Genomic DNA, 26,446 nt, shown 5'->3' with positions numbered 1-26,446 from the left:
CCCTCAGTGTCAGCTCTGGACTCTGGGACTGGAATATATGGGTCCATTCCCCACTTCAATGCTTAAATTCATGGTAAAAACGAATGAGTATTGCATTATCTGTTGTTTAGTTTAGAGATACAGTGCAGGAAACAGGTCCTTCGGCCCACCGCGTCCGCACTGACCAGCGATCTCCGCACGTTAACACCATCTTACACACACTAGGGACAATTTACACTTATATCAAGCCGATTAACTTACAAACCTGTATGTCTTTAGAGTGTGGGAGGAAACCAAAGATCTCGGAGAAAACCCACGCAGTCATGGGGAGAACGTATAAACCCCGTACAGATAGCACCCATAGTCGGGATCGAAACCGGGTCTTTGTGATCTTTTATCATTCCTTTCCTGTTTTTAAGCCTCACTCAATGATTCCCCAAGAATAGCCTCTTTGAGCACTGTCGCCCTGATCAAAAAGACAATCCCCCACCTCTCTTACATGCATTTCCATGACGCCTGTTCGCCATGGAACACTGAGCTGCCGGTGCTGTCGTTCTCTCATCTGTATTTCAGTTATGGCTACAACATCCAAGTTCTCTGCAAAAATCTATGCCCAGTCCATCTGTTTTTTTCCCCGTTAAACGTCTAGCCTTGAAATACTTATTTGGTTGCAAAGCACTAAGAACACCCTGCAATTGTGGGATTACCATTGCAATTGGATTTAGATTCTATAACTGTTGTAATAAAACCTAGAATTCCATCAGCTTTATTTTACAACTTTATCGATTAGAAGAATTACTTTTAATGGGCTGTAAACCCTTCATCGCAAATCCCATAAGTACTTGCTTCCATGCAAGAGACAATGGCATTCACAGGCAATAAATTCCATTTGAAACCATTTTAGTCTCTTTCATTCTTATCAGCGTCCCTTTGGTTTCTACTATCGTCTTCAAAATAATTACAGAGGCCTAAATTTTACTGTCAGTGATGAAGTGAGGGCACTCTTCTCTGACCTTGAAGAAAGCTAGTGTTTCTACTGTAGAAGCAGCTACTGTTTTAAACATTTTAGCTAACACATTTGTACTGAAGATCAGAACATAGGGATACGATGTAAAATCCGTTGAAAAGTCAAAGCAGTACTATTTTCAGAAACAGAAAACTCTAAGAACTCAATGGGTCAAGCAGCACCTGTGCAGGCAAAACATTCAAGTCAACGTTTTGGATATTCATGAGGACTGAGGGAAATTGCCAGTAAATATCCATATGAAAGGGAGGGCATTCCTTCTCTCCAGAGATGCTGCCTGACCCGCTGGGTTACTCCAGCATTTTGTGATACCTCCATATGAAAGGGGGTGGGTAAGAGCCTAATGGGGAGGGGGAGTGTTGGGACAGAGACTGGTAGGTGATAGGTGAAGCCAGATGGGGATGAGATGGTAGGTTGATGTAATCAGGTGGGAGGAGGGGATGGGTGGGATGAATAAAGGAAGGAATAAACTAGGTGGACAGGGAGTGTGTGTGGGAAGAGTCCTGGCGCAGGGTTGCAACCTGAAGCATCAACTCACACCTGTTATCTTCACAAATGCTGTCTGACCCATGGATTTTTCCAGCGTTCTGTTTTTGTTCCAGGAAAACGTCCCTGTTTCGGCAGACTCTTGTCTTCAGGATTATATTTTTCAAATCTATTAACCTCGAAATCGGATCAATTATTTATTCCAACATTTACAAGTATCAATTTAATTTGCTCAATGTTGCACTAGTGACGATTTTCCTGTGAGCCTGTACACATTGTTAAGTTGGACCAGACACAACTGTGCAAATTTCAGATGACTACCCAGCAACAAATAGACACCTCAGTCCTATGCCATTTACACAATCCTCATTTTCTGAGTTAACAAGATAAATTGTAACTGGGTGGTGGAGCATGCAACCAACATGGAACTGTCTTAGTACAACTAGGTGCACATTACAATACTTTGCACAATTCATACTATTTAAAGAAAATTATTTGTTTAAAATTATAAAATTATATTCACATTGGGGGATCTGACGGAAGGTATGCTTGCCTTCTTTGCCAGGGAGATCGAATATAAGTGTCAGGAAGTCATGATGCAGCTCTTTAGACTTTGGTTAGGCTTCATTTGGACTATTGTGTGCAGTTCTGGTCACCCCATTACAGGAAAGATGTGAAGGCTTTGGAGTGGGTGCAGAAGAGGCTTGTCAGAAAGCTGCCTGGATTAGAGAGTTTCTGCTACAGGGAGAGATTGGATAGATATGGGTTGTTTCCACTGGAATATCAGAGGTTGAGGGGAAATGATAGAAATATATAAAATTATGAGAGATAGATATGGTAGACAATTAGAAACTTTTTCCCAGGATGGGAATGTCCAACACTAGAGGGCATAGCTCTAAGGTGAGAGGGAGAAAGTTTAATGGAGATGTGTGGGACAAATCTTTTTTTTACACAGAAAGTAGTGGGGCTGGATCACATTGCCCAGGGTGGTGGTGGAGGCCAATATGATAATGGCTGACATGAGGCTTTTAGATAGATAGATAGAAGTGCAGGGAATAGAGGGATATGTGGAGGCCAATGAGATTAGTTTAATTTGGCATCATGTTCGGCACAAATATTGTGGGCCAAGGGCCTGCTCCGGTCCTGCGCTGTTCTATAATCTATGTTAAGACATATCAGTAATCCGCCTTCTGCACTCTATGATATATGGTGAAATTCTAGACTTTCGGATAAAAGTGATCATTGATTACCAGAGAAAAAAAAATCTAATTTCAATACTTTTGCTGCATTTGGATTGCTAAAATGGCCACCGGGTCTCTGATTTGAAGGTAGATTAATTGATCATTGATTAGTAGCTTCAAAGATTTGTATTATGTTTGAGCTCAGTAATAGATTTGGTGTTGGGATTCTGGTTGTATGGCAATGATACAGAATATGGGAGAGCCACCGAGATTACTATGAACATTCTTATTTATGTTAAATCTAAAACTGCTGCCTATTACCTTGGTTTCCAATATTTCTAAATCTCTTGGCTGTAGTGAAGAGAGAATTCTGATAATAAGCAACCACAATTCCATCTGCATCATAATGCTTCTCTGCAGATAAGCAGGTAGCAGCTGGAATTTGTTGAGGATTTAATCAATCAAAAGGAATATCTACATTCATTCGCAATGCAATCACAAAGAATAGAAGGTTGTCTTGGTATTTTGACAGCGATAAGTACCTCATGAAAAGGCAAGTCATTCTGTCAAATAATTAATCCTGAGTAACCAGATTATTTAATTCAACCCCCCACCCCACTATGGTTAACTGTTGTGGGGTGAGAAACCATGTACCTTATACAAAAAATCAACAATGTGTATTACTATATGTGTACATTTAAAGTCTCTCCTTACATGTTTTTGTTATTGTTTTTAAATCTTGTGCTTTTTACTCAGTAGCCTACTTAATATGAGATCGATATAGTTTGATTCATGCTTTGCCTGCATGGTGAGTTCATCGTGAACGGGTACCAGAGGCCCTCTGAACTAACATTTATTAGCAATCTACTAGAGAGACGTCCATGCCATAGTATAATGGTATATCAATTCTACACTGACCATAGAATCTAATTTAACCTAAAGCACAATTTGTTACCAATCATAGAAATATGTTGATTCACTCAGTTGGAACAGGTCTGTTTGAAAGTTTAGTATAAGTTAGTGTTTGGTAAGTTGGGGCACAGAAATGTATTCAAGAAGGTTTCAGCTAATACATAATAGTCTGGTCCAATGATATCATGAGGTAGCTGATTTGATGCTGATTCTCCAGCTCCAGCACCTTTTCTACCTGACTCTTGCCTTCTATACTTATCATGAGTCAGGTATTTTATCAACCTCAGATGTTTTTCATTCTCCATGAAAGTGAACTTAGAGAGTACTTATTATGGTCCTGGCATTTTACATTTTGCACCAGTAAACAGCAGATGTATGTGTTTTGCTGAGGAGACATGGTTCAAAACCACCATCTGTGGGATTATGAGCAAACTGCTTCAAGCCAAGATCAGCTGTCTCACTCCTGTAATAATAGTGCAACCCAGTTTAATACAGGCATCAACTTAAATACATGTGGTGACTTGAACTATGGCACCAAAAGAAGAAACTTAGCTCCTACATGCATACATTAATTATATCTTAAATTTTTAAAAAGGAAGATGCTGAAAGACTTAAATCAAAACAGTAAATATAGTAACAGTAAACACAAACATATAGTTAACAATTAAGAATAAAGCATGATGTGCTTATGCTTTATTCTTAAATGTTAACTGTGTTTGTGTTGTCATTTGTGAGCGGAGCATCAAGGCACATTCCTTTTATATGCACATACTTGGCCAATAAACATATTCATTATCATTATCATTATCATTCATTATTATTCATTATCGTTATTATCAAATGCTGGAAATACTTAGTAGGTCAGGCAGACTCTGCAGATAAACAGACAGCTAATATTTCAGGTATTAGATATTAAACAAGAACTCTGTTTCTCCTTCAATAGATGCTGCCAGACCTGCTAAGTCAATTGGACAATTGTTCATGGCAAGAGCTGGGCAAATGTTAGGATGGGGTGTAGGCAAGGACACAGTTTTCTGAAGTCTTGAACTTACCCTTGCAGCTCTGGGTTATTTGAATCTTGTTTTGCTTTAAACCCTTCAAGGCAGTTGCATATTCAGGTTTAGAATCCTTTTTCTAATTTTCTCTTAAACTGGGTCTGCACCGATGCGCATAGTGCAAAGAACAATGCAGCACAGAAACAAAATCTTTGGCCCATAATGCTGGAGAATCATCTTCAAATCAGGTAACTCATATGCCACCACTGGACCAAACTATTCAGCTAAAACCTTGAATACATTTCTATTCCCTAAGTCACTTAACACTAACTTAAACTAAATATTTAGACAGAGCAGTTATTGTATGCAGTTCTGGTTACCCATTTACAGGAAGGATATGGAGGCTTTGGAAAAGGTGTAGGAGTTTTACCAGAATAATGCCTGGAATAGAGGGTATTAGCTGTAAGGAGAGGTTGGACAAAGTTGGATTGTTTTCTCTGGAACATAGGGAGAGCTCTGATAGATGTAGATACAACTATGAAAGGCATAGATAGACAGTCATAACGTTTTTCCCAGGAAGAAATTGTCAAAGACTAGAGGGCAGGCCTGGAACGTGGCAACTTCAACAGCCTGACCGCAGGAGAAGACGGCAGGGGAAGAGAAAAGACATTCTGGCCTTCCATCACCGTGAGGAGGTGACTGGAGGAGACTCACTGTGATGGATGTTTCTTTTTGTTTTGTTTTGTGTTGGTTCGTCATTGTGTGTGAAATTGTTTATTTTTATTGCTCTATTGCTGGACTGTGGGTGACGTTTCATTTCACTGCACATCTTGCATGTGTATGTGACAAATAAACTTGACTTGACTTGACTTGACTTGACTTGACTTGAAGGTGAGAGGGACAAAGTTTAAAAGAGCTGTGGGGGCACTTTATTTTTAGACTGGTGGGTGCCTGGAATGACCTTGCAGAGTAGGTGGTGGAGGCAGATGCAATAGTGGCATATAAGGTGTTTTTAGATTGGGATATGGACATGTTGTGAATGCAGGATGTGGATCACATGTAGGAAGAGGAGAATAATTTAACTTGGTATTTTTCAAAAAGAAATATATTTTATTTTATTTTAACTTGATATCATGTTCAGCAAAAATAAAATACCTCAGGTTATTTTACCCTCAGCCTCCTTGCCGAAGCCACTCACCTTCAATACACAGCGGCGTTACTACACCATCACTTCTTATTGGCTGCTGTACCTCTCAATGAACCAACCTAATGGCTCTTTCTTAAACCTTCCCGCTGCTGCGCTACTCCACCTCCAGGCTTGAAACTAATCATCGCAGCTGGGTGTCACAATGGCTTTTTTTTTAAGGATAGTTTGTTTTTATCTGACTGTTTAGTTTAGTTCAGAGATACAGCGTGGCAACAGGCCCTTCGGACCACCGTGTCCGTGCCAACCAGCAATCCCCACACACCAACACTACCCTACACACACGAGGGGGAATTTACAATTTTACCAAACCAACAAACCCACAAATCTGTACGCCTTTGGAGTGTGGGAGGAAACCGGAGCTCCCACAGAAAACCCATGCAGGTCAAGGGGAGAATGTACAAACTCTGTACTGACAGCACCCGTAGTCAGGATTGAACGCGGGTAAGGCAGCAACTCTACCACTGCGCCACAGTTCCCCCCAACTGGTCCAGTAGATTGAGAAATTTCCAGATGGCTATTGTATTGTATACTATATTACAGTACAGTATTGTACAGGTGAATCTTGGGGTGCAAGTCTAATGACAAGGGCAACACAAATGGATAGGGTGGTAAAGAAGGCGTATACCATTCTTGCTTACGTTGATTGTGTATAAAAGTCATGAAGTTATGATGCAGGTGTATAAAACTTTAGTTTGGCCACATTTGGGGTATTGAATGCAATTCTGTTCACCACACCATAGGTGTCTTTGAGACAGCGCAGAAGAGGTTCACCAAGATTTTGTCTGAATTGGAGAATATTAGGTATAATGAGTTTGCTTGAACAAATGGATTGGTTTGGAAAGTTCGAATACTCTCTTGAACTTCAAAAGATGTACGGTGGAGAGCAGATTGTTGGTTACATTGTAGCCTGGTTTGGCGACTTGAATGCCCAGGAGTGAGGGAGATTACAAAAAGTGTTTACAAAAAATACCATGTTTACTGGCAAGTAAGAATTTCATTGTTCTGTTGACAGTATATATGGCAATTAAACATTCTTGATTGTTTTCACTTCAGTGTATATATACTATAATATATTATCTTCAGTTACCTGTCCCCAAAACAACAATTACAGAAACTATACCATGTAAAAATCAACACTGAAGATTTAAAGGAGCCTGCAAAATGAAGCCCTCCTCACACAGCACCTCACTGATAGACTCCTCTGGGCATTACCTAGCTGCCCTTAGTGCCTTTTCTGATGTTCACCCACATTCTCCTAACTGTGACAAGCCGAATTCTACATCCAAAGTTCTCCATAGTGAGTCCATCCATCTGCCATGTGCAGCCTGCCAGGAGCTTCAGCTTGGCACACTTCCCACAGGTATAATCTCTGACCTCCAACATCTTGAAGGAAAGCCATATCATTGCGTAAGCTTCCATATCCATTTTCCCCAGTTCCCACTGCTAAGAAGAGAAAAAAAACTTGACACAAAATGGGTGGTATTGTAGATACACTAGTGAAGATGATTGTCAACAATTGCAGCAGGATCTTGATCTGTTGGACAGGTGGGCTGAGGAATGGCTGATGGGATTTAATACAGAGAAATGTCAGGTGTTTCATTTTAGAAAGTCCAACTTGGGCAGGGCCTATGCAGTGAATGGTGGGGCTCAGGAGAGCATTAGAGAGGAGAGGGATCTAGGAGTGCAGGTACATAGGTCTTTGAAAGTGGCATCTCAGGTAGATAGGGTGGTCAAAAAGGCTTTTGGCACTATGGCCTTCATCAGTCAGCATATTGAGTATAGAAGTTGGGGAGAGGGAGGAGGGGGATTATATTGCTGTCACTCCTATTCTGAAAAAACCTGGACTCAACCCTGACACCCCAAACAACTTCAGACCAATCTCCAACCTACCCTTTCTGTCCAAAGTTTTGGAACGTGCTGTAGCTTCTCAACTCAAATATCATCTCTCTACAAATAACCTGTATGAAACATTCCAATCCGGATTCCGCTCCAACCACTGTACTGAAACTGCACTCCTCAAAATCACCAACGACTTTTTCCTCTCCTCTGACGCTGGCAACCTCAACATTCTCATCCTACTCGACCTCAGCGCCGCCTTTGACACCATAAATCACTCCATCCTCCTTACCCGACTTGAAACCACCTTTAACATCACCGGCACAGCCCTATCCTGGATCAAATCATACCTCTCCGACAGGCACCAGTTCATCTCCATTAATAACTGCAAATCCCCCACCGCTCCCCTCCCCCAAGGTGTCCCCCAAGGTTCAGTTCTCGGCCCCCTCCTCTTCATCCTCTACCTGTTCCCCCTTGGTCAATTAATCCGCCGTCATGGTCTCAAGTTCCACTGCTTCGCCGATGATATCCAGCTCCTCATCTCCACCAAGTCAATCTCCACCACCACACACTCTACCCTGACAAACTGCATCACTGAAATAAAATCTTGGCTTCAATTCAATTTCCTCAAACTCAACTGTGACAAATCTGAAATCATCATCATTGGTCCAAAAACGCTCACCAAATCCACCCACAACTTCACCCTCAATATTGATGGTTTCCCAGTATCCACCTCCCCTCACATCCGGAATCTTGGAATCATCTTTGATCAAACCCTCTCCTTCGACAAACACATCAAACACATCACCAAGACAGCCTTCTTCCACCTCAAAAACATCGCCCGTCTCCGTCCATCCCTCTCCTCCACAGCTGCAGAAACCCTCATCCATGCCTTCATCACCTCCCGTCTGGACTACTGCAACAGCCTCCTCTATGGATCACCCTCAAAAATCATCAATAAACTCCAATACATCCAGAACTCCGCTGCCCGTCTACTCACCCACTCCCCGATCCGTGACCATATCACCCCCGTCCTTTACAAGCTCCACTGGCTCCCCATCCCCCAGAGAATCCAGTACAAAATCCTCCTCATGACCTACAAAGCCCGGACAGCGGGAGAAGGGAAAGACATTGTGGCCTTCCATCACAGTGAGGAGAGGACTGGAGGAGATTCACTGTGATGGATGTTTCTTTGATGGATGTTTCTTTTTTTGTGTGTTTTTGGGGTTGGGTGGTTTGAGTGCCTGTTTGATGCTTTTATTGTTGGACTGTGTTTTTGGGGGTTTTGGGGTTGTGTAATTTGAATGCCTGTTTAGCGCTTTTATTGTTGGACTGTGTTTTTGGGGGTTTTGGGGTTGTGTGATTTGAATGCCTATTTAATGCTTTTATTGTTGGACTGTGTTTTGGGGGTTTTTGGGGTTGGGTAATTTGGGTGCCTGTTTAGTGCTTTTATTGTTGGACTGTGTTTTTGGGGGTTTTTTGGGGGTGTAATTTTGATGCTTATTTAATGCTTTTGTTCTTGGACTGTGGGTGATTGAATTAACATTTTGTTCAAGATGGCCGCGCCGTTGTGTTTGGCTGCCTGCCACTGTATGTTTCTTTTTTTTTCCTAGTCAGATGTGCAGCACTTTGGTCAACGTGGGTTGTTTTTAAATGTGCTATGCAAATAAATTGACTTGACTTGACTTGACTACCTGACGACCTCCTCCACAGACACACTCCAACCTGTACCCTCCGCTCTGCTGCTGCTAACCTCCTGTCCCCCCCAATCCAGACCAAACTCAGATCCTGGGGGACAGGGCTTTCTCCATCGCTGCTCCCACACTCTTGAACTCACTATCCCAAACCGTCAGAGACTCCTCCTCACTCACCACATTCAAAACATCACTGAAGTCTCATCTGTTCAGCACTGCCTTCAACCACTGACCGTCACCTCACCTTCTGTCTCCTTTTCTGTTCGTTTACTTATTTATCTATTTATTTTATTTTCTATGTTTTAGTAAACCCTGTAAAGCGTCTTTGAGTGTTTAGAAAAGCGCTATATAAATGTAATGCATTATTATTATTATTATTATTATTATTATTATTAATAAAGATGTTGGTAAGGCCTCATTTAGAGCATTGTGTTAAGTTTTGTTGTGAGAAAGATGTTGTCAAGCTGAAAAGGGTACAGAGATTTACGAGAATGTTGCCAGGTCTCAAGGGCCTGAGCTATAGGGAGCGGTTGAGCAGGCTAGAACTCTATTCCTTGGAGCGCAGGAGGATGAGGATGGTCTTATAGAAGTGTACAAAACCATGAGAGGAATAGATCAGTTAAATACAAAGTCTTTTGCGCAGAGCAGGGGAATCAAGAACCAGAGGTTTAAGTTTCAGGAGGAAAAGATTTAATATGAATCTGAGGGGTAACTTTTTTTAAACAAAGGATGGTGGGCAAATGGAACAAGCTGCCGGAGGAGGTAGTTGAGGCAGTACTATCGCAATGTTTAAGAAACATTTAGATAGGTATATGGATAGGATGGGTTTAGAGGGATATGGGCCAAACGCAGGCAGGTGGGACTAGTGTCGATAAGACATGGTGGTTGGTGTGTGCAAGTTGGGCCAATGGGCCTTTTTCCTCACTGTTTGACTCTATCGGTAACTTATCTGGTCACTATTCACCCTCCTCGTGGGAACCTGATGCTCCTCAAAGCACTTTCAAGGGCAGCATTTCAACCTTACAGCCCCTCTCAAAATGGCAGCTCCCAAGATGGCCACTCCCACTCTCACTGGCACTCCTTTTATAACTCGCCACCACTAGGAGCTGCTAATGTCATTAACACCTCAAGGCCTTACTTCCTCCTCCTCAAATGGAGGGTCGAGATATATATTTATAATATATATATATATAAATAAATAAATATTTATAAAGCAGAAATAAATAGTTTATCAGAAAGAGGGTGATTGCTTAGTGAGAATAAGGTGGAATGTAGTATTGAGGTTACAATCACAATCTCCATTATCTTACTGAATGGCAGAACAGACAAAACCGGCAAAATAGCTTGATACTGTTCCTGATTTGTATCAATACAGGTTTTTGCCATCAGTGCTCAATCGGTCTTTTGCATTTAGATTGTGTATTTAGTTTTGGGGTTTAGCTGCCAGGGCTTTCTCATCATTTAGGCTTGTAACGATATAATTTTACATAGTAATTTGAATATATAATTGTAGTTAGCCCTTTCTATATATTATCAGAGCAGTAGTTCCATCATCTTCAATTTGAGGTATTTTCATTGCAATGTCATTTCAAGTCTATGTATCATAGAATTTCACAGAAATGATCTGTCATTGTTTTCTCATTTCCTTATTTAACATTTGTCTGGTGAGATATTTCATTACTAATTATTCTGCCGTGGGTTAACTGACCTGAATTGAAAAACAACGTAATGTTTCTATTTCAATGCATCGGTAACACATTTGAACACAGCTCATCAGATATGAAGGTTATGTTTTGTTCTTTTTCAATATTTTCAATATTTTCAATAGCACAAATGTAGGTGGGGAAGATAATGGAACACTTGCAAGCCAACAGATTAAAGCTGGATTTGTACCAGAAAATACTATGTGTAGAAATTTCCCACAGGGAAAAAAGCAACACGAAAAAATTATTCTCCCTGTAAAATACCATGGAAATTATTATACAGTACATTAAATCGGATTACACACATACAGGTATAATGTAGTTTGCGTTATTTTCATAAAATAATGTGCTTCAAACTATTTTCAGCCTTAAATATTGAATTGTTCAGTGGGCTATGAAATTTTCCTGCAGCTGCTTTACCTAAGGGTAAATGTTCATAAATTGTAGCTAATCCAGCCAGTTCATTCCCTATTACTGAACCATAAATTACCAAAACCAAACTTAGTGGACCAACATGAATGATTGATTCTTCAAGGTGATTCTCATAGGTTTTCATTTTAAGTTGTTCAGTTTTTGCAATGGACGCTGATATCACTTTGACAGCTCTTGTCAAAAGAAAGGCACCAGAGAGTTTGCTCACAAGAAAATAATAAGCCCTTCAATAAAGAAGCATAAGTGATTGCATGTGCTGGAACCTGGAGCAAACAATTATAACTGTGTAGGAAGGAACTGCAGTTGCTGGTTTAAACCGAAGATGGACACAAAATGCTGGAGTAACTCAGTGGAAATAAACTGCTGGAGGAACTCAATGGTTCAAGCAGTATCTGTGGAGGCAAAGGGATGATGTTTCAGGCTGAGTCCCTGTATGTACTGAGAATGTCGAGGAAAGCCTATGACCATCCATTCTTACCTATGCCCCTCGTGATATTATATCCCTCTATAAGTTCACTCCTCAGCCTCCTTCACTGCAGGCAAAACATTCCGAGCCTATCTAGTCCCACCTTACTACTCATGTCCCCGCAATCCTGGCAACATCCTTGTGGATCTTTTCTGCAGTCTCTCCAGTTTAATCATATCTTTCCTGTGGTGCGATGACCAGAAGTGCACACAATACTCCAGGTGGTGTCACCAGTCTCTTGTACAAATGCAACATGATTGCACAATTCTTGTACTCAGTGCCCTGACCAACGAAGATAAGCATGCCACAAGTCTTCTTCATCAAACTGTCTACCTATGTGGTTACGTTTAGAAAACCAGATACTTGTACCCCTATGTCCCTCTGTTCTACAACACACAACAAGGTCCTTTCTATTTACTGTCTAAGTCCTGCCCTGGTTTAATCTACCAATATGCAATACCTCGCAATTGCCAAAGTTAAATTACATCTGCCATTCCTTTGCCCAATTTCTCCGTTTGTTCTAGATCATATTATAACCTTAGTCAACCTTCACTGTCCTTCACACCACCAATTTTGGTGTCATCCACAAAGTTACTAATCGTGCCATCTACATGCTCATCTACATCATTAATATATATTAATATATGGATATGATATCCTATCCCATGGATAGGAACATGGATTGGAAAGGTTTAGAAGGTTATGTGCCAAATGTGAACAAATGGGATTAGATTAGATGGGGCATCACAGTGGCATCGACAAGTTGGGCTGAAGGACTTGTTTGCATGCAGTATGATTCTACAACTCTATGGCAATCAATAGCGTACCCAGCACTGATCCATGTGGAATACCAATGGTCAGAAGACCAACACTCCACCACCCCATTCTAACTGTTTCCACCCAGCCAATTTTGAATCAAATTAGCCAGCTCACCCTGGATCCTCTGTAATCTAAACTTATGGACCAGCCTACTACCTGCGAACTTGTCAAAGACATTGTAAAGTTCACTTAGACTCAATCAATTTAGTGAGATAAGATTCCCAAGCACAAACATAGAAACATAGAAAATAGGTGCAGGAGTAGGCCATTCGGCCCTTCGAGCCTGCACCGCCATTCAATATGATCATGGCTGATCATCCAGCTCAGTAGCCTGTACCTGCCTTCTCTCCATACCCCCTGATCCCTTTAGCAAAAAGGGCCACATCTAACTCCCTCTTAAATATAGCCAATTAACTGGCCTCAACTACCTTCTGTGGCAGAGAATTCCACAGACTCACCACTCTCTGTGTGAAGAAATGTTTTCTCATCTCGGTCCTAAAAGACTTCCCCCTTATCCTTAAGCTGTGACCCCTGGTTCTGGACTCCCCCAACATCGGGAACAATCTTCCCGCATCTAGCCTCTCCAACCCCTTAAGAATTTTATATGTTTCTATAAGATCCCCCCTGTCTTCTAAATTCCAGCGAGTACAAGCCCAGTCTATCCAGTCTTTCCTCATATGAAAGTCCCTCCATCCCAGGGATCAATCTGGTGAACCTTCTCTGTACTCCCTCTAAGGCAAGAACGTCTTTCCTCAGGTTAGGAGACCAAAACTGCACACAATACTCCAGGTGCGGTCTCACCAAGGCCCTGTACAACTGCAGCAGAACCTCCCTGCTCCTAAACTCAAATCCTCTTGCTATGAATGCCAACATACCATTCACAAACATGCTAATTATCTCTATTCACTCTTTGCCTTTCCAAATGCAGATAAATCCTGTCCCATTGAATCCTCTCCAATAACTTTCCCACCACTGATCTTATGCTCACTGGCCTGTAGATTACTGGCTGGTCCTCACAGCTCTTATTAAATAAAGGCACAACATGAGACATTCTCCAGTCTTCAGATACACTACCCATAGCTAAGGAGATATAAAAATCTCCACCAGAGCTCCAGCACTTTTTTCCCCAGCTTCCCCCAACATTCGAGGATACACTTGATCAGGCCCTGTGAATGTATCTATTGTTAGACAGTTTAAAACCACCATCAACCTGTTTCACAATGTTGGTAAGTTTCAGTATTTCACTGTTCTCTTCCGTGAACCCCCAGCTTCCATGATCTCCTCTGTGGTAAATACAGATGAGACTCCATTTAAACCTCATGCTAGCTTGATACCCCAGCATAATCAAGGACAAGTCGCACCTCGGCCACTTCCTCCTCCTCTTTCCCATAAGGTAAGAGATATAGAAGTGTGAAAACGCACACATCCAGGTTCAGGGACTGTTACTTCCCAGCTGTTATCAGGTAACTGAACCATCCTACCACCAACTAGAGAGCAGTCCTGAGCTACTATCTACCTCAGTGGAGACCCTCAGACTACCTTTGATCAGACTTTACTGGACTTTTTCTTGCACTAAATGTTATTCACGTTATTCCCTTTATCATGTATCTGTACACTGTGGATGGCTAGATTGTAATCATGTATTGTCTTTCTACTGACTGGTTAACACACAACAAAAGCCTTTCACTGTACCTAGGGTACACGTGATAATAAACTAAACTCAAACTCAACATTAATTTAAGAACCATGGCTCTACATGTAGATGACCACATTTGCTCTTAATATACTTCTAAAAACTCTAAAGATTTTCTCTAAGGATTCTGTCAAATTTGCCTTATCCCAGCTGGCTGTGTTTGATATCTGCCCCTTTTTTTCCTGACCAGAGCATTAATATTTCACGCCAACCATAGTTCCCCAATACACCACTGTGCAGTGTTTTATTCATAAATTTTTAAAAAACTGCACTTGAAGCAGGAAGCATATTTGAGGGGAATCTAATACAGGTGCAGTGCAATGATAGATGGCAGAGGCAGATCTCCTGGGAGTCAACTCAAAGCTCTTCTGCTCTGCACTAATGCTGCTCTGATTAAGCAGTTTTTGGAAAAAAAAGATGAACAATTAATCACCCATGATTAATCATGATTAATCGATTAAAGTGATTAAATTTCTAAACTCTCTCTTCTCGAAAGCTAATGGTAGAATAGGATGGTACGAGAGTGCCTTGTTTTGTAAATAAATGGTAACTTTTCAGCCAGTCGATCCAGTAAAGCTAAGCAAAAATGTAAACATTATCATGCAGTTAAATGCATACAGAAAATATCGATCAGCAACATGTTGAATAACTGGATTGATTTTCAAGCCAAGAAGTCGGATGTTTGGCACAACTTTCTTATCATCAAAAACAATAGGAATTTAGTGAAGTGCAAGCATTGTGAAAAAAACGTTCAAATATCAGCCATCCTTGTTGTCATTCAAATATCATCTGGAACACAAACATAGCTTCAAATTTGACCCAGTGTCTTCAAACAAGTCAGTTGGCATTCCATTCCAGGGACAATTCTTTCACATTTCAAGAAGAAATCCTCAGAAGTACCTGAGTTTGTTATTGCACGTTTGACAGCTTTAGACAGAATTTCATTTGCAACTTTCACCAAAAGTGTTGCATCAAAAATGGCTGGAGTGCCCAAGGTTTGGAGTTTCAAATTTCAGTTTGAAAGGGAATTTGTGATATGGTCACGAAGTTTGGATCAAAAATGCAGGAGGAAGTGAAGCAAGAACTGAAGGAAATACTGGAATCTGGTGACTGCTTTTCACTCAGTTTAAACAAGTGGACCTCAAAGAGAAATCAACGCTACATGTGTCTCAGTTTACATCACGCTGACAAGCTCTTTGGCCTCGGGATGATACGAATCAATGGTTCGATGCCAAACCATGCCAAAACACCTGCCGAAAAAGGACTAAAACTGATCATTGATAAACTTGAAACTTTTGACATTGATTTGAAGAAACGTAATCAGGATGACCACTGATGGAGCCTGTGTCACGAAGAAGCTTGTTCAAAAACCAGGCATTTTCCAGCAATTGTGTAATTTGCATGGCATTCACTTAGCCGTGGCTCATGTGTAGTACTAGTGACTGCGTAACATGTCTGATGATGGTGATGAAGATGGAAATGAAGAGGGCAATTTCTATGAAAAGAAGATTGAAGAGTCCGATGATGAGGACAAAGGTGATGATGACTCAGGCGAAGGCGTTGAAGATCAGTCCATGGACGCTGATGTTAAACTTGCAGACAACATAAGATCATAAGAGCACCTGATAGGAGCAGAATTAGGCCATTTGGTCCATCAAGTCTACTCCACCATTCAGTAATGGCTGATCTATCTCTCCCTCCTAACCCCATTCTCCTGCCTTCTCCCCATCACCCCAGACTATATCCACTGATTTTGCTTCCAATGTCTTCCGTGGCAAAGAATTCCACAGATTCACCACCATCTGACTAAAGAAATTCCTCCTCATCTCCTTCCTAAAAGAACGTCCTTTAATTCTGAGGCTATGACCTTTAGTCTTCGACTCTCCCTCTAGTGGAAACATCCTTTCCACATCCACTCTATTCAAGCCTTTCACTATTCTATCAACATTGCTGAATTGGTTTGAAAAATCCTAAAAAGTGTTGAGTTTTTCCACAAATCACCGGTGAGAAATGATATACTGCAAATTCGACACAAACGTGAAACAGAAAATGCAATGGCATCAATCCTTGACTGCAAAACACATTGGAATTTAATGCTGCCTATACCGAGGTGGTTTTTGGAACTGAAAGATGTCATAGTGGGCTTTCATCCAGACATTTTGTCATGCTGACCTATCTGGAGCAGCAACCTGGTGATATCGGCAGAAAACTGTATGAAGCTGCGCCAGGATTGAGCTGAGAAGAAACCAGGCATTTCAGGACTCAGTGGGACAGGCAGCATCTCTGGGGAGAAGGAATGGGTGACTTTCGGGTCGAGACCCTTCTTCAGACTCGATCGGAAACATCACCATTCCTTCTCTCCAGACACGCTGCCTGTCCCGCTGAGTTACTCCAGCATTTTGTGTCTTCCTTCGATTTAAACCAGCATCTGCAGTTCTTTCCTGCACATTTCAGGACTCCTCAGGTACTTGGATGATCCAATAGATTATGACTTTGACTGGAACTCCCGACTTGCATTCCGACCGACAAATGATCTTGCCAAAATTGTGAGAGAGGTTTGCATGCGACTTTTCTCAAACCACAACGATGAATTATTTGTTGACAATGGTCAAGAAGAAAATGATTAATTTGAGCCCACTGCGAAGCAAAATAAATCAGAAGAGCTCGATGCCATTCTCTCGACAAAGAATGGCAAGAAGCCAAAGCCAATGGAGTCATATTCAAACCAGCAAGACATTTTGAAGATATTATTCCTGGAAAGCATGTTGAAATGGCCAAACACACTGGAAGAAGTGTACACAGCTCTCGGGACAATTCCTCCTCGCACAGTTGAACTTGAAAGATGTTTTAGTGCTGCTGGCCTCTTTGTCACAAAATTGCACACCTCATTGAGTGATGAGACCATTGATACCTCATATTTTTTTAAGATCTCACCTAATGACAGTCCAAAGTAAGTTTACGTTTGTGAAATAAAGGTAAATTTGCTGTGAAAGAATGAGTTTTAATTTAAAAATCACAAAAATCAGTTTTTTGAAATGTAATCATTTTAATCAGGGACAAAGCAATTAATTAATAATTCATTACTTTTTCAAAATGAGTTAATTCATCAGTTAATCAGAAAGTAGCCCTACTCTGCATCCAGGAACTTGGAAATTGCCAATAGGCATTGTTTATTGTGATCCCATCCTCATCAATGCAGCTTTTTCAGTGACCAATAGGATTTGCTAAGTCCATTTGTAAGGCTCGGCATGGATTGGTAAACAGTCGATTCAACTGTCAGCATTCCCGAGACTCCACAAGCATAAATTCTAAATCCAAGCTTCACTTCCATCCGAAATCCTTGGACGAGAACTTTAGAAATATTTATATCAATTCTGCAGCAACATGTCTCATCTTTTTCATAATGTTGTCACATCAATGCAGCAGATGAACCAACGGTGTGTGTATCACAGCACCTATTGTCACATTTTTCATGAACAGAAATGAATGCTGTTGACGAATCTTGAATGATGCAGAGTTTTGGAAACCTTCGGCTTCTTCTTTCCTCTGGATACTTCCAACAACTGATGATGGAGAGCTGGCATTGTGTCTTAGGCCCATCTATGTCAGTTGCCCCCCTTGATCAAACTAAATGAACAAAGGGAATGTTGTGAGTACTCAAAAGGCCAGGCAGCAGCTGTGGAGAAAAGAAAAGAGTTTCTGGAACGATGACATCCATATGCCTAGATATTGTAACTTATGAAACACTGCTGGGTTCCTGTTTTGAGATATAGTAAATGAATTATGGTAAATACAAAGATATCCTTCATTGCATCAAGTCATAAATTTTATTATTGAGAATTTACAGAGTTATCAACAACATCCATTTCTGTTCTTGAAGGAGGTGCCAATGGGTAGGTACTTTGGTGCTGTAATATGCACACCGTCGGTTGCACTCCTTAAGAGCTCACTAGGCCCCCATTTCCCCTGCTCCCTTCACACTCACTGGGTCTTGTATCCTGTGTTCTCTTTAAATTTGTTTGGTTCACTGAAAAAAATATTAGACACAAAATGCTGGAGTAACTCAGCGGGTACAGGCAGCTGAGAGAAGGAATGGGTGACGTTTCGGGTCGAGACCCTTGTTCAGACCACTGTGTAACAAGTTCAAAAAATGAATTAAAAGTGGGGTGAGTTATTAAAAGAAGTAATATCCAACAGAACATATGTTGGCCTACCAAGGCACTGAGTGTGTCAGATAATCAGAGTTTTCCTCTAGTGTGGTTGTGAAAGGCTCTATCTAAATGTAAATTTGTTTCTCCTTCTGAAATATATTTCTCCCAACTTTCTGACAGGTGCGAGTGGTACTGTTGAACTGGTGTGCATGGTTTCTCCGAATGAAGAAGCCCGGGGACGGAAAGACCGGCATACCTTACAGGTACAATCAACAGCGGCAGGACATCATCAGCAGTGTGGAGATGAACAGAATACCCAGGCAGCGTTCCAGCAATGGTAGCATGATCTACCTTGGCTATCACACCGTGGAGAACCCCTGCTGCCCTCCATGCAATGACTCGGGCGTAATGTGTGGTCGGATCACTTGCTCGCCCACTGAGGACAATGCACAGAATGGGCTCCTGGTTGGCAGCCCCCCTGAGATGAGCAAGATTCTGGAGGAGCTGCAGTTCATCACCAGGCGCTTCAGGGACCATGATGAGGGTGAAGCCATCTGCAGTGAATGGAAGTTTGCTGCCGCGGTGGTTGACAGACTCTGCCTGGTAGCCTTCACTGTCTTTTCTATAGTTTGTACATTTGCCATTTTGATGTCTGCTCCCAATTTCATAGAAGCTATTTCTAAAGATTTTGCATGAAACTTGATTTGTATCAGTGAGCGTTTCTCAGCAAATTATCACAGGTCAGCTAAGGTGAAACTTACAAAAATGTAAAGCTGGGTAACCCTTACTGATCAATGGATGCAAAGGAAAGTCATTCAACACAAAACCCAACATAGACAATAGACAATAGGTGCAGGAGTAGGCCATTCAGCCCTTCGAGCCAGCACCGCCATTCAATGCGATCATGGCTGATCATTCTCAATCAGTACCCCGTTCCTGCCTTCTCCCCATACCCCCTCACTCCGCTATCCTTAAGAGCTCTATCCAGCTCTCTCTTGAAAGCATCCAACGAACTGGCCTCCACTGCCTTCTGAGGCAGAGAATTCCACACCTTCACCACTCTCTGACTGAAAAAGTTCTTCCTCATCTCCGTTCTAAATGGCCTACCCCTTATTCTTAAACTGTGGCCCCTTGTTCTGGACTCCCCCAACATTGGGAACATGTTTCCTGCCTCTAATGTGTCCAATCCCCTAATTATCTTATATGTTTCAATAAGATCCCCCCTCATCCTTCTAAATTCCAGTGTATTGCTTTTTTATTGAACATATATTGCTTTTTTACCTGTCATATTGTTTTTTAATATGATCACCAAAATATTTTGCATTTCTTTTTAAAGTCAGCACTTATGATGTACAATAATTGCACATGGCACTCTCTAATATATAGTTACAAATTCCCAAGATATCTTTCCTTTGTAAATGATCAATCATTCACAGATTATACTTTTCCTAATCCATTGTTTAATATTTATTTTAAATACATGCATATGGATCAGCTGTGTAACAAAGTTGCAGATCTGTTTCAGCTACTGTTAGGTTAATGTGACTGTTAAGAATGTTGCTATTGAAATGAGTGACTAGATTAGAATAATCTTACAGAGAAAGAATCTATAAGCACTGGCAAATAATCTGTAAAAGGTCAAATCAATTGATGATCGAATAGAAATGCAATTTGGACATCCATTCAATTCATGTACATATCGTGAGATGTCCACCCCAAGCTGTATTACAACAGTTTTCAACGAGGAATAAATTGCCAAATCACAAAAACATTAGCTGATAATCTATTTTAAAGCTGTTCATATACTGTATATATGCTTCCAACGTTGCAGGAAAGGCTGCATTTAAACAAAAAACTACTTTTGTTGTAGCAAATGTTAATAAATCAGGAAATAAAAACAGAACGTATTGGCAATTTACACAGGGCCAGGCAGTATCTGTGGAAAGTAAGTGTTCTGGGTGAATAAACTGGGTGAATGTCTCCAGCTTTGTTTTTGTTTTAATTTCAGATTTCCAGCAGTGGTAGCTTTTTGACTAATGCATCCTGAGAGGCTCCATATAAATGAAAGTATTCATCCTCCTCTTTTTATCATTAAGTAGAATTTATAGCATGGAAACAGAGCATTTGTCTTAACTACTCCTTGTTGGTGTTTCTGCTCGACATGAGACTTTCCTCCATTTATCTCTAATTGCATATCTCACTTTTCCCTCATGCTCAGGGTATCTGTTATTCATCTTAACAAGTGCATGCATAGCAAATTCCACATTCTACACATCTTCTGCATAAAACGTTATACTGCTTAATTTGAACAATTATATGCACCTATTCTCCTTTTTCAATTTCTGCATTGAACCTACAAATTGGTTCTTTTGTGTCTTTCTAAGACACTGCAACTTATTAAAAGAAAAGAACGTGCCTTCGTTACAGATGAATGAAATAAATGGGCACATGTAAGGGACTATAAAGGCACATTATATTAGTTCTTACAGCTAGCCCCTTTCTGGTTGCAGAATTTTTTTTCCAACCCTGATTAATAGCAACTGATCTTGAAGCTAATTTGTGGTGCAATGACACCAATTTGGGGAATTCTGCAACCATGATGCTTCCATAAGAATGAATTAACATTTTGATGTTTTCATGAAAGAATACACGAAACAAGTTCCCTGTTCAGGCCACTGATCAATCAACCTGTTATTACTTCAGTAATTCATCTAGCTTAGTCTCACACCTGTCACAATCCATTCTGTTACAAAGTATTAAAATGGGGTTCTCCTGTAAAGTGCATTGATTCCATGAAATGGCCCAAAGAAACAATGCACTAGGAATCCTTTAGTGTTCATTCATTTCGTAGTAAATCTTGCACTGGAACTAAGAATGACTTTAGCACAAAGTAGCTTCTGAAATTGTGTTGTCATCTACTGTTCCTTATCTTTAGAAATTTTTACTCATTGTGTCCATCGCCCCAGCCTAACCCAGAAGTGAGATTTCACTTTCTTTAATGCTTATCTTCTATACCGTTGATTAACTCAAAATGAACTGCATAATCGTTGGTGTTGTTTGAAGTTCTGGTAATTTACTGGAGTTTACATGTACTTGGAGATGTCCTTCTGTCCACCTTATCAATTAACATGACCGTATATGCAAAGGTTATATTTGATAAACTAGCTGACTGTAAATATGTGCATAATTAATGCTTGTTGGTCTTTGTTTCTATCCATATTACTTGGCTTTAAAAATGTACGTTCATGCATTATGCTGGTATTATAATTAAAAATACACTTAAAGTTTTCACTAAGTCTCAGGTAGACTTTTAAAAAAGACTGGCTGTTGTGTCTGACAAGGGATTTCCAATATTTGATGAGTGCCTCATCCATCAAGTAAAAGCTAAAAGTAGTTGTAAATTTCATTTGTATCTAGTATGTCATTGTTTCAATATTTAATTAAAGTTTGCAAGAGTATGCACTCATAGCCTGCTTGGAGTTTCTTTGCAAATAAAAACCAAATAATAATCCACTTTAGTTGCTTAATGTCCAGGCATCAAATAAAAGTTTAGGTCGGTATTAGGATGCAGGACACAGCCATTGGGAATCTCATTGGACATGAATTCTGAGAGTTCTAGGAACCCATAATAAATTAGTTCATCGGTGCATGTAATATCCCACAGCTTTTCAAGGTTTCAAGGTCAGTTTATTGTCACATGTACCAATTAAGGTACAGTGAAATTCGAATTACCATACAGCCATACTAAAAAGAAAGCACCAAGACACACAACTACATAAAGGTAAACATAAACATCCACCACAGCGGATTCCTCACGTTCCTCACTGTGATGGAACGCAATAAAGTCTAATCTTCCTCTTTATTCTCCCGCAGTCGGGGGCAGTCGAACCATCCACAGTCGGGGTGATCGAAGCTCCTGCGTCGAGGGCGGTCGAAGCCCCTGCAGCTTGGAGCTCCCCAAGTCGGTCTCTAACCAGGGACCACGAGCTCCACGATGTTAAAGTCCGCAGGCTCCCGCGGTTGGAGCTCCAAAGTCAATCCCCTGACAGGAATCGCAAGCTCCACGACAAGGTCCCACATAGGAGATTGGTGGGCAAAATTAGAGCACATGGTATTGGAGGTAGGGTACTGACATGGATAGAAAGTTGGTTGACAAACAGAAAGCAAAGAGTGGGGATAAATGGGTCCCTTTCAGAATGGCAGGCAGTGACTAGTGGGGTACCGCAAGGCTCGGTGTTGGGACCGCAGCTATTTACAATACACATCAATGACTTGGATGAAGGGATTAAAAGTACCTTTAGCAAATTTGCTGATGATACAAAGCTAGGTGGCAGTGTGAACTGTGAGGAAGATGCTTTGAGGTTGCAGGGTGACTTGGACAGGTTGTGTGGGTGGGCGGATGCATAGCAGATGCAGTTTAATGTGGATAAGTGTGAGGTTATCCACTTTGGTGGTAAGAATAGGAAGGCAGATTATTATTTGAATGGTGTCAAGTTAGGAAAAGGGGACGTGCATCAGTCACTGAAAGGAAGCATGCAGGTACAGCGGGCAGTGAAGAAAGCCAATGGAATGTTGGCATTCATAACAAGAGGAGTTCAGTATAGGAGCAAAGAGGTCCTTCTGCAGTTGTACAGGGCCCTAGTGAGACCGCACCTGGAGTACTGTGTGCAGTTTTGGTCTCCAAATTTGAGGAAGGATATTCTTGCTATTGAGGGCATGCAGCGTAGGTTTACTAGGTTAATTCCCGGAATGGCGGGACTGTCATATGTTGAAAGACTGGAGCGACTAGGTTTGTATACACTGGAATTTAGAAGGATGAGAGGGGATCTTATCGAAACGTATAAGATTATTAAGGGGTTGGACATGTTAGAGGCAGGAAACATGTTCCCAATGTTGGGGGAGTCCAGAACCAGGGGCCACAGTTTAAGAATAAGGGGTAGGCCATTTAGAACAGAGATGAGGAAAAACTTTTTTAGTCAGAGAGTTGTGAATCTGTGGAATTCTCTGCCTCAGAGGGCAGTGGAGGCCAATTCTCTGAATACATTCAAGAGAGAGTTAGATAGAGCTCTTAAGGATAGCGGAGTCAGGGGGTATGGGGAGAAAGCAGGAACGGGGTATTGATTGAGAATGATCAGCCATGATCACATTGAATGGCGGTTCTGGCTCGAAGGGCCGAATGGCCTACTCCTGCACCTATTGTCTATTGATAAGTCCTGCAAGCTCCTGCGGTTGGAACTCCCGAAGTCGGTCTCCGGCAAAGGCTGCCAACTCCCCGATATTAGGTCGCAGTGCGGACGGAGATACGATATGGAAAAGAATCGCATCTCCGTCGAGGTAAAAAAAATTCCCCCAACCCCTCCCTCACAACCTCCACATAAAACAAGCTAAAGAACACCAAAAACATACATTTAACACATACTATGAAACAACAAAGAAGGAAGGGACAGACAGACTGTTGACAAGGCAACCATTGCAGGCGCCACCCAGTGGTTATGATTTTACAATGGTAAAATTATGCTTCATTAATTTAATTAACGATATATTTCAAGCCAATTCCTCCAAGCGGACAAAGTGTTGCTTGCTTAATCCCAGGCTGTGTACATTTTCTGGAAGAATTGATTGTCTGCAGAATTCATATTTAACAAGATAGTAAAAGTAAAAATGATTTATCAAATATAGAAGTGACATTGTGTGAAATGTACGACAAATTATTTTACAAACATAGTTTAAGAATTGAGAAACACAAGCCATAATGAAAATCTATCATTGTTGTGTGAACTTCTTCTATTGCCGATTTATTAATGTGAATGTGGAAAAAGCTAGACATTTATGTCTGGAAAAATACAAGAAAAATATTATATAAAATACTAGATACACTATGGGGGTCTCCCGTAGTGTAAAGGGCTTGAAAATGATGGAATTTGACAAATGTGCCCAAGAAAGCTTCATAAATCAATATATAACTAGAGAGGGTGCAACACCGAATCTCCTCTTGGGGATCAAGGTTGGACAAGTAACCGAGGTGTCAGTGGAGAGCACTTTGCGAGAAGTGACCATAATTCTTTTCGCATTAAAGTAATTATGGAGAAAGATGTGACTGACCCATGTTAGATTCTAAAATGGGGCAAGGCCTATTTTAGAGGCATGAGGTGGGAACTAGCAGAGGTCAACTGGGAGATTCTGTTTTGCAGGTAAGGGGATGAGAGGCAGATCGGCGACTTTCAAAAGTGAGAAAGCAAGAGTACAGTATCTTTTTCACCCTGCAACAAGTAGCACGTTCTTTTTCGGAAGGGTAAGGCTGGGAGGTTTAGGGAACCTTATTTGTAGAGATAGATTCCTAAGACATAATCTCCCGCGTACAAAACCATGCTGACTATTCCTAATCCACCCCTATCTGTCAAAATGCATATATACTTTATCCCTCTCCAGTACCTTGCCTACCACATATGTCAGGCTCACTGATCTATAGTTCCCAGGCTTTTCCTTGCAGCCTTTTTTAAATAGAGACACGTTAACCACCCTCCAGTCTTCTGGCACCTCACTCATATCTAATGATGATTCATGTATATCAGGCAGAGTGCCTGAAATCTCTTCTCTGGGTTCCCACAGTATCCTCGGATAGATCTGACCAGGCCCAGATTTATCTACCTTCATATGCCATAATTTATTTATTTGCTGCTCTACTCCACAATTTGAGATTTGTAATAGAAAAAAAAATGTGGTTAAAGTGTACATTGTCAGATTTTATTAAAGGGTATTTTTATACATTTTGGTTTCACCATGTAGAAATTACAGCTGTGTTTTTACATAGTCCCCCCATTTCAGGGCACCATAATGTTTGGGACACATGGCTTCACAGGCATTTGTAATTGCTCAGGTGTGTTTAATTGCCTTCTTAATGCAGGTGTAAGAGAGCTTTCAGCACCTAGTCTTTCCTCCAGTCTTTCCATCAGCTTTGGAAACTTTTATTGCTGTTTATCAACACGAGGACCAAAGTTGGGCCAATGAAAGTCAAAGAAGCCGTTATGAGTGAGAAACATGAATAAAACTGTTAGAGACATCAGCCAAACCAAAATCAACTGTTTGGAACATCATGAAGAAGAAAGAGAGCACTGGTGAGCTTAATAATTGCAAAAGGACTGGCAGGCCAAGGAAGACCTCCACAGCTGATGACAGAAGACTTCTCTCTTTTCATAAAGAAAAATGCCCAAACACCTGTCTGACAGATCAGAAACACCCTTCAGGAGTCTGGTGTGGATTTGTCAATGACCACTGTCTGCAGAAGACGATGAACAGGAGTACAGAGGCTGCACTGCAAGATGCAAACCACTGGTTAGCCGCAAAAATAGGATGGCTGGGTTATAGTTTGCCAAGTACTTAAAAGAGCAACCACAGTTCTGGAAAAGGGTCTTGTGGACAGATGAGACAAAGGTTGACTTACTGTATATCAGAGTGATGGCAAGAGAAAAGTATGGAGGAGAGAAGGAACTGTTTAAGATCCAAAGCATACCACCTCATCTGTGAAACACGGTGGTGGGGGAGTTATGGCCTGGGCATGTATGGCTGCTGAAGGTACTGGCTCACTGATCTTCATTGATGATACAACTGCTGATGGTAGTAGCATAATGAATTCTGAAGTGTATAGACATATCCTATCTGCTCAAGTTCAAACAAATGCCTCAAAACGCATTGGCTAGCGGTTCATTCTACAGCAAGATAATGATCCCAAACATATTGCTAAAACAACAAAGGAGTCTTTCAAAGCTAAAAAATGGTCATTTCTTGAGTGGCCAAGTCAATCACCCGATCTGAACCCAATTGAGCATGCCTTTTATATGCTGAAGATAAAACTGAAGGGGACGAGCTGC

The 26,446-nt window shown here is 41.1% G+C and overlaps 1 protein-coding gene across 1 annotated transcript in view; it reads left to right on the top strand.

Annotated features, from left to right (window-relative positions):
* The window catches only part of chrna8 (cholinergic receptor, nicotinic, alpha 8), a 220,670-nt gene extending 201,054 nt beyond the window's left edge, over positions 1-19,616 (top strand). Inside the window, exon 10 of the mRNA XM_078394919.1 lies at positions 18,759-19,616. Within this exon, the coding sequence (XP_078251045.1) occupies positions 18,759-19,274 (516 nt within the window). The 3' untranslated portion in view covers positions 19,275-19,616. The remainder of the gene's footprint in view (positions 1-18,758) is intronic.
* Positions 19,617-26,446: the final 6,830 nt, after the last annotated feature.

The sequence above is a fragment of the Rhinoraja longicauda genome, chromosome 3 (assembly GCF_053455715.1).
Source record: "Rhinoraja longicauda isolate Sanriku21f chromosome 3, sRhiLon1.1, whole genome shotgun sequence".
Lineage (NCBI taxonomy): Eukaryota > Metazoa > Chordata > Chondrichthyes > Rajiformes > Arhynchobatidae > Rhinoraja > Rhinoraja longicauda.
This window is presented reverse-complemented; position numbering and strand designations above follow the sequence as displayed.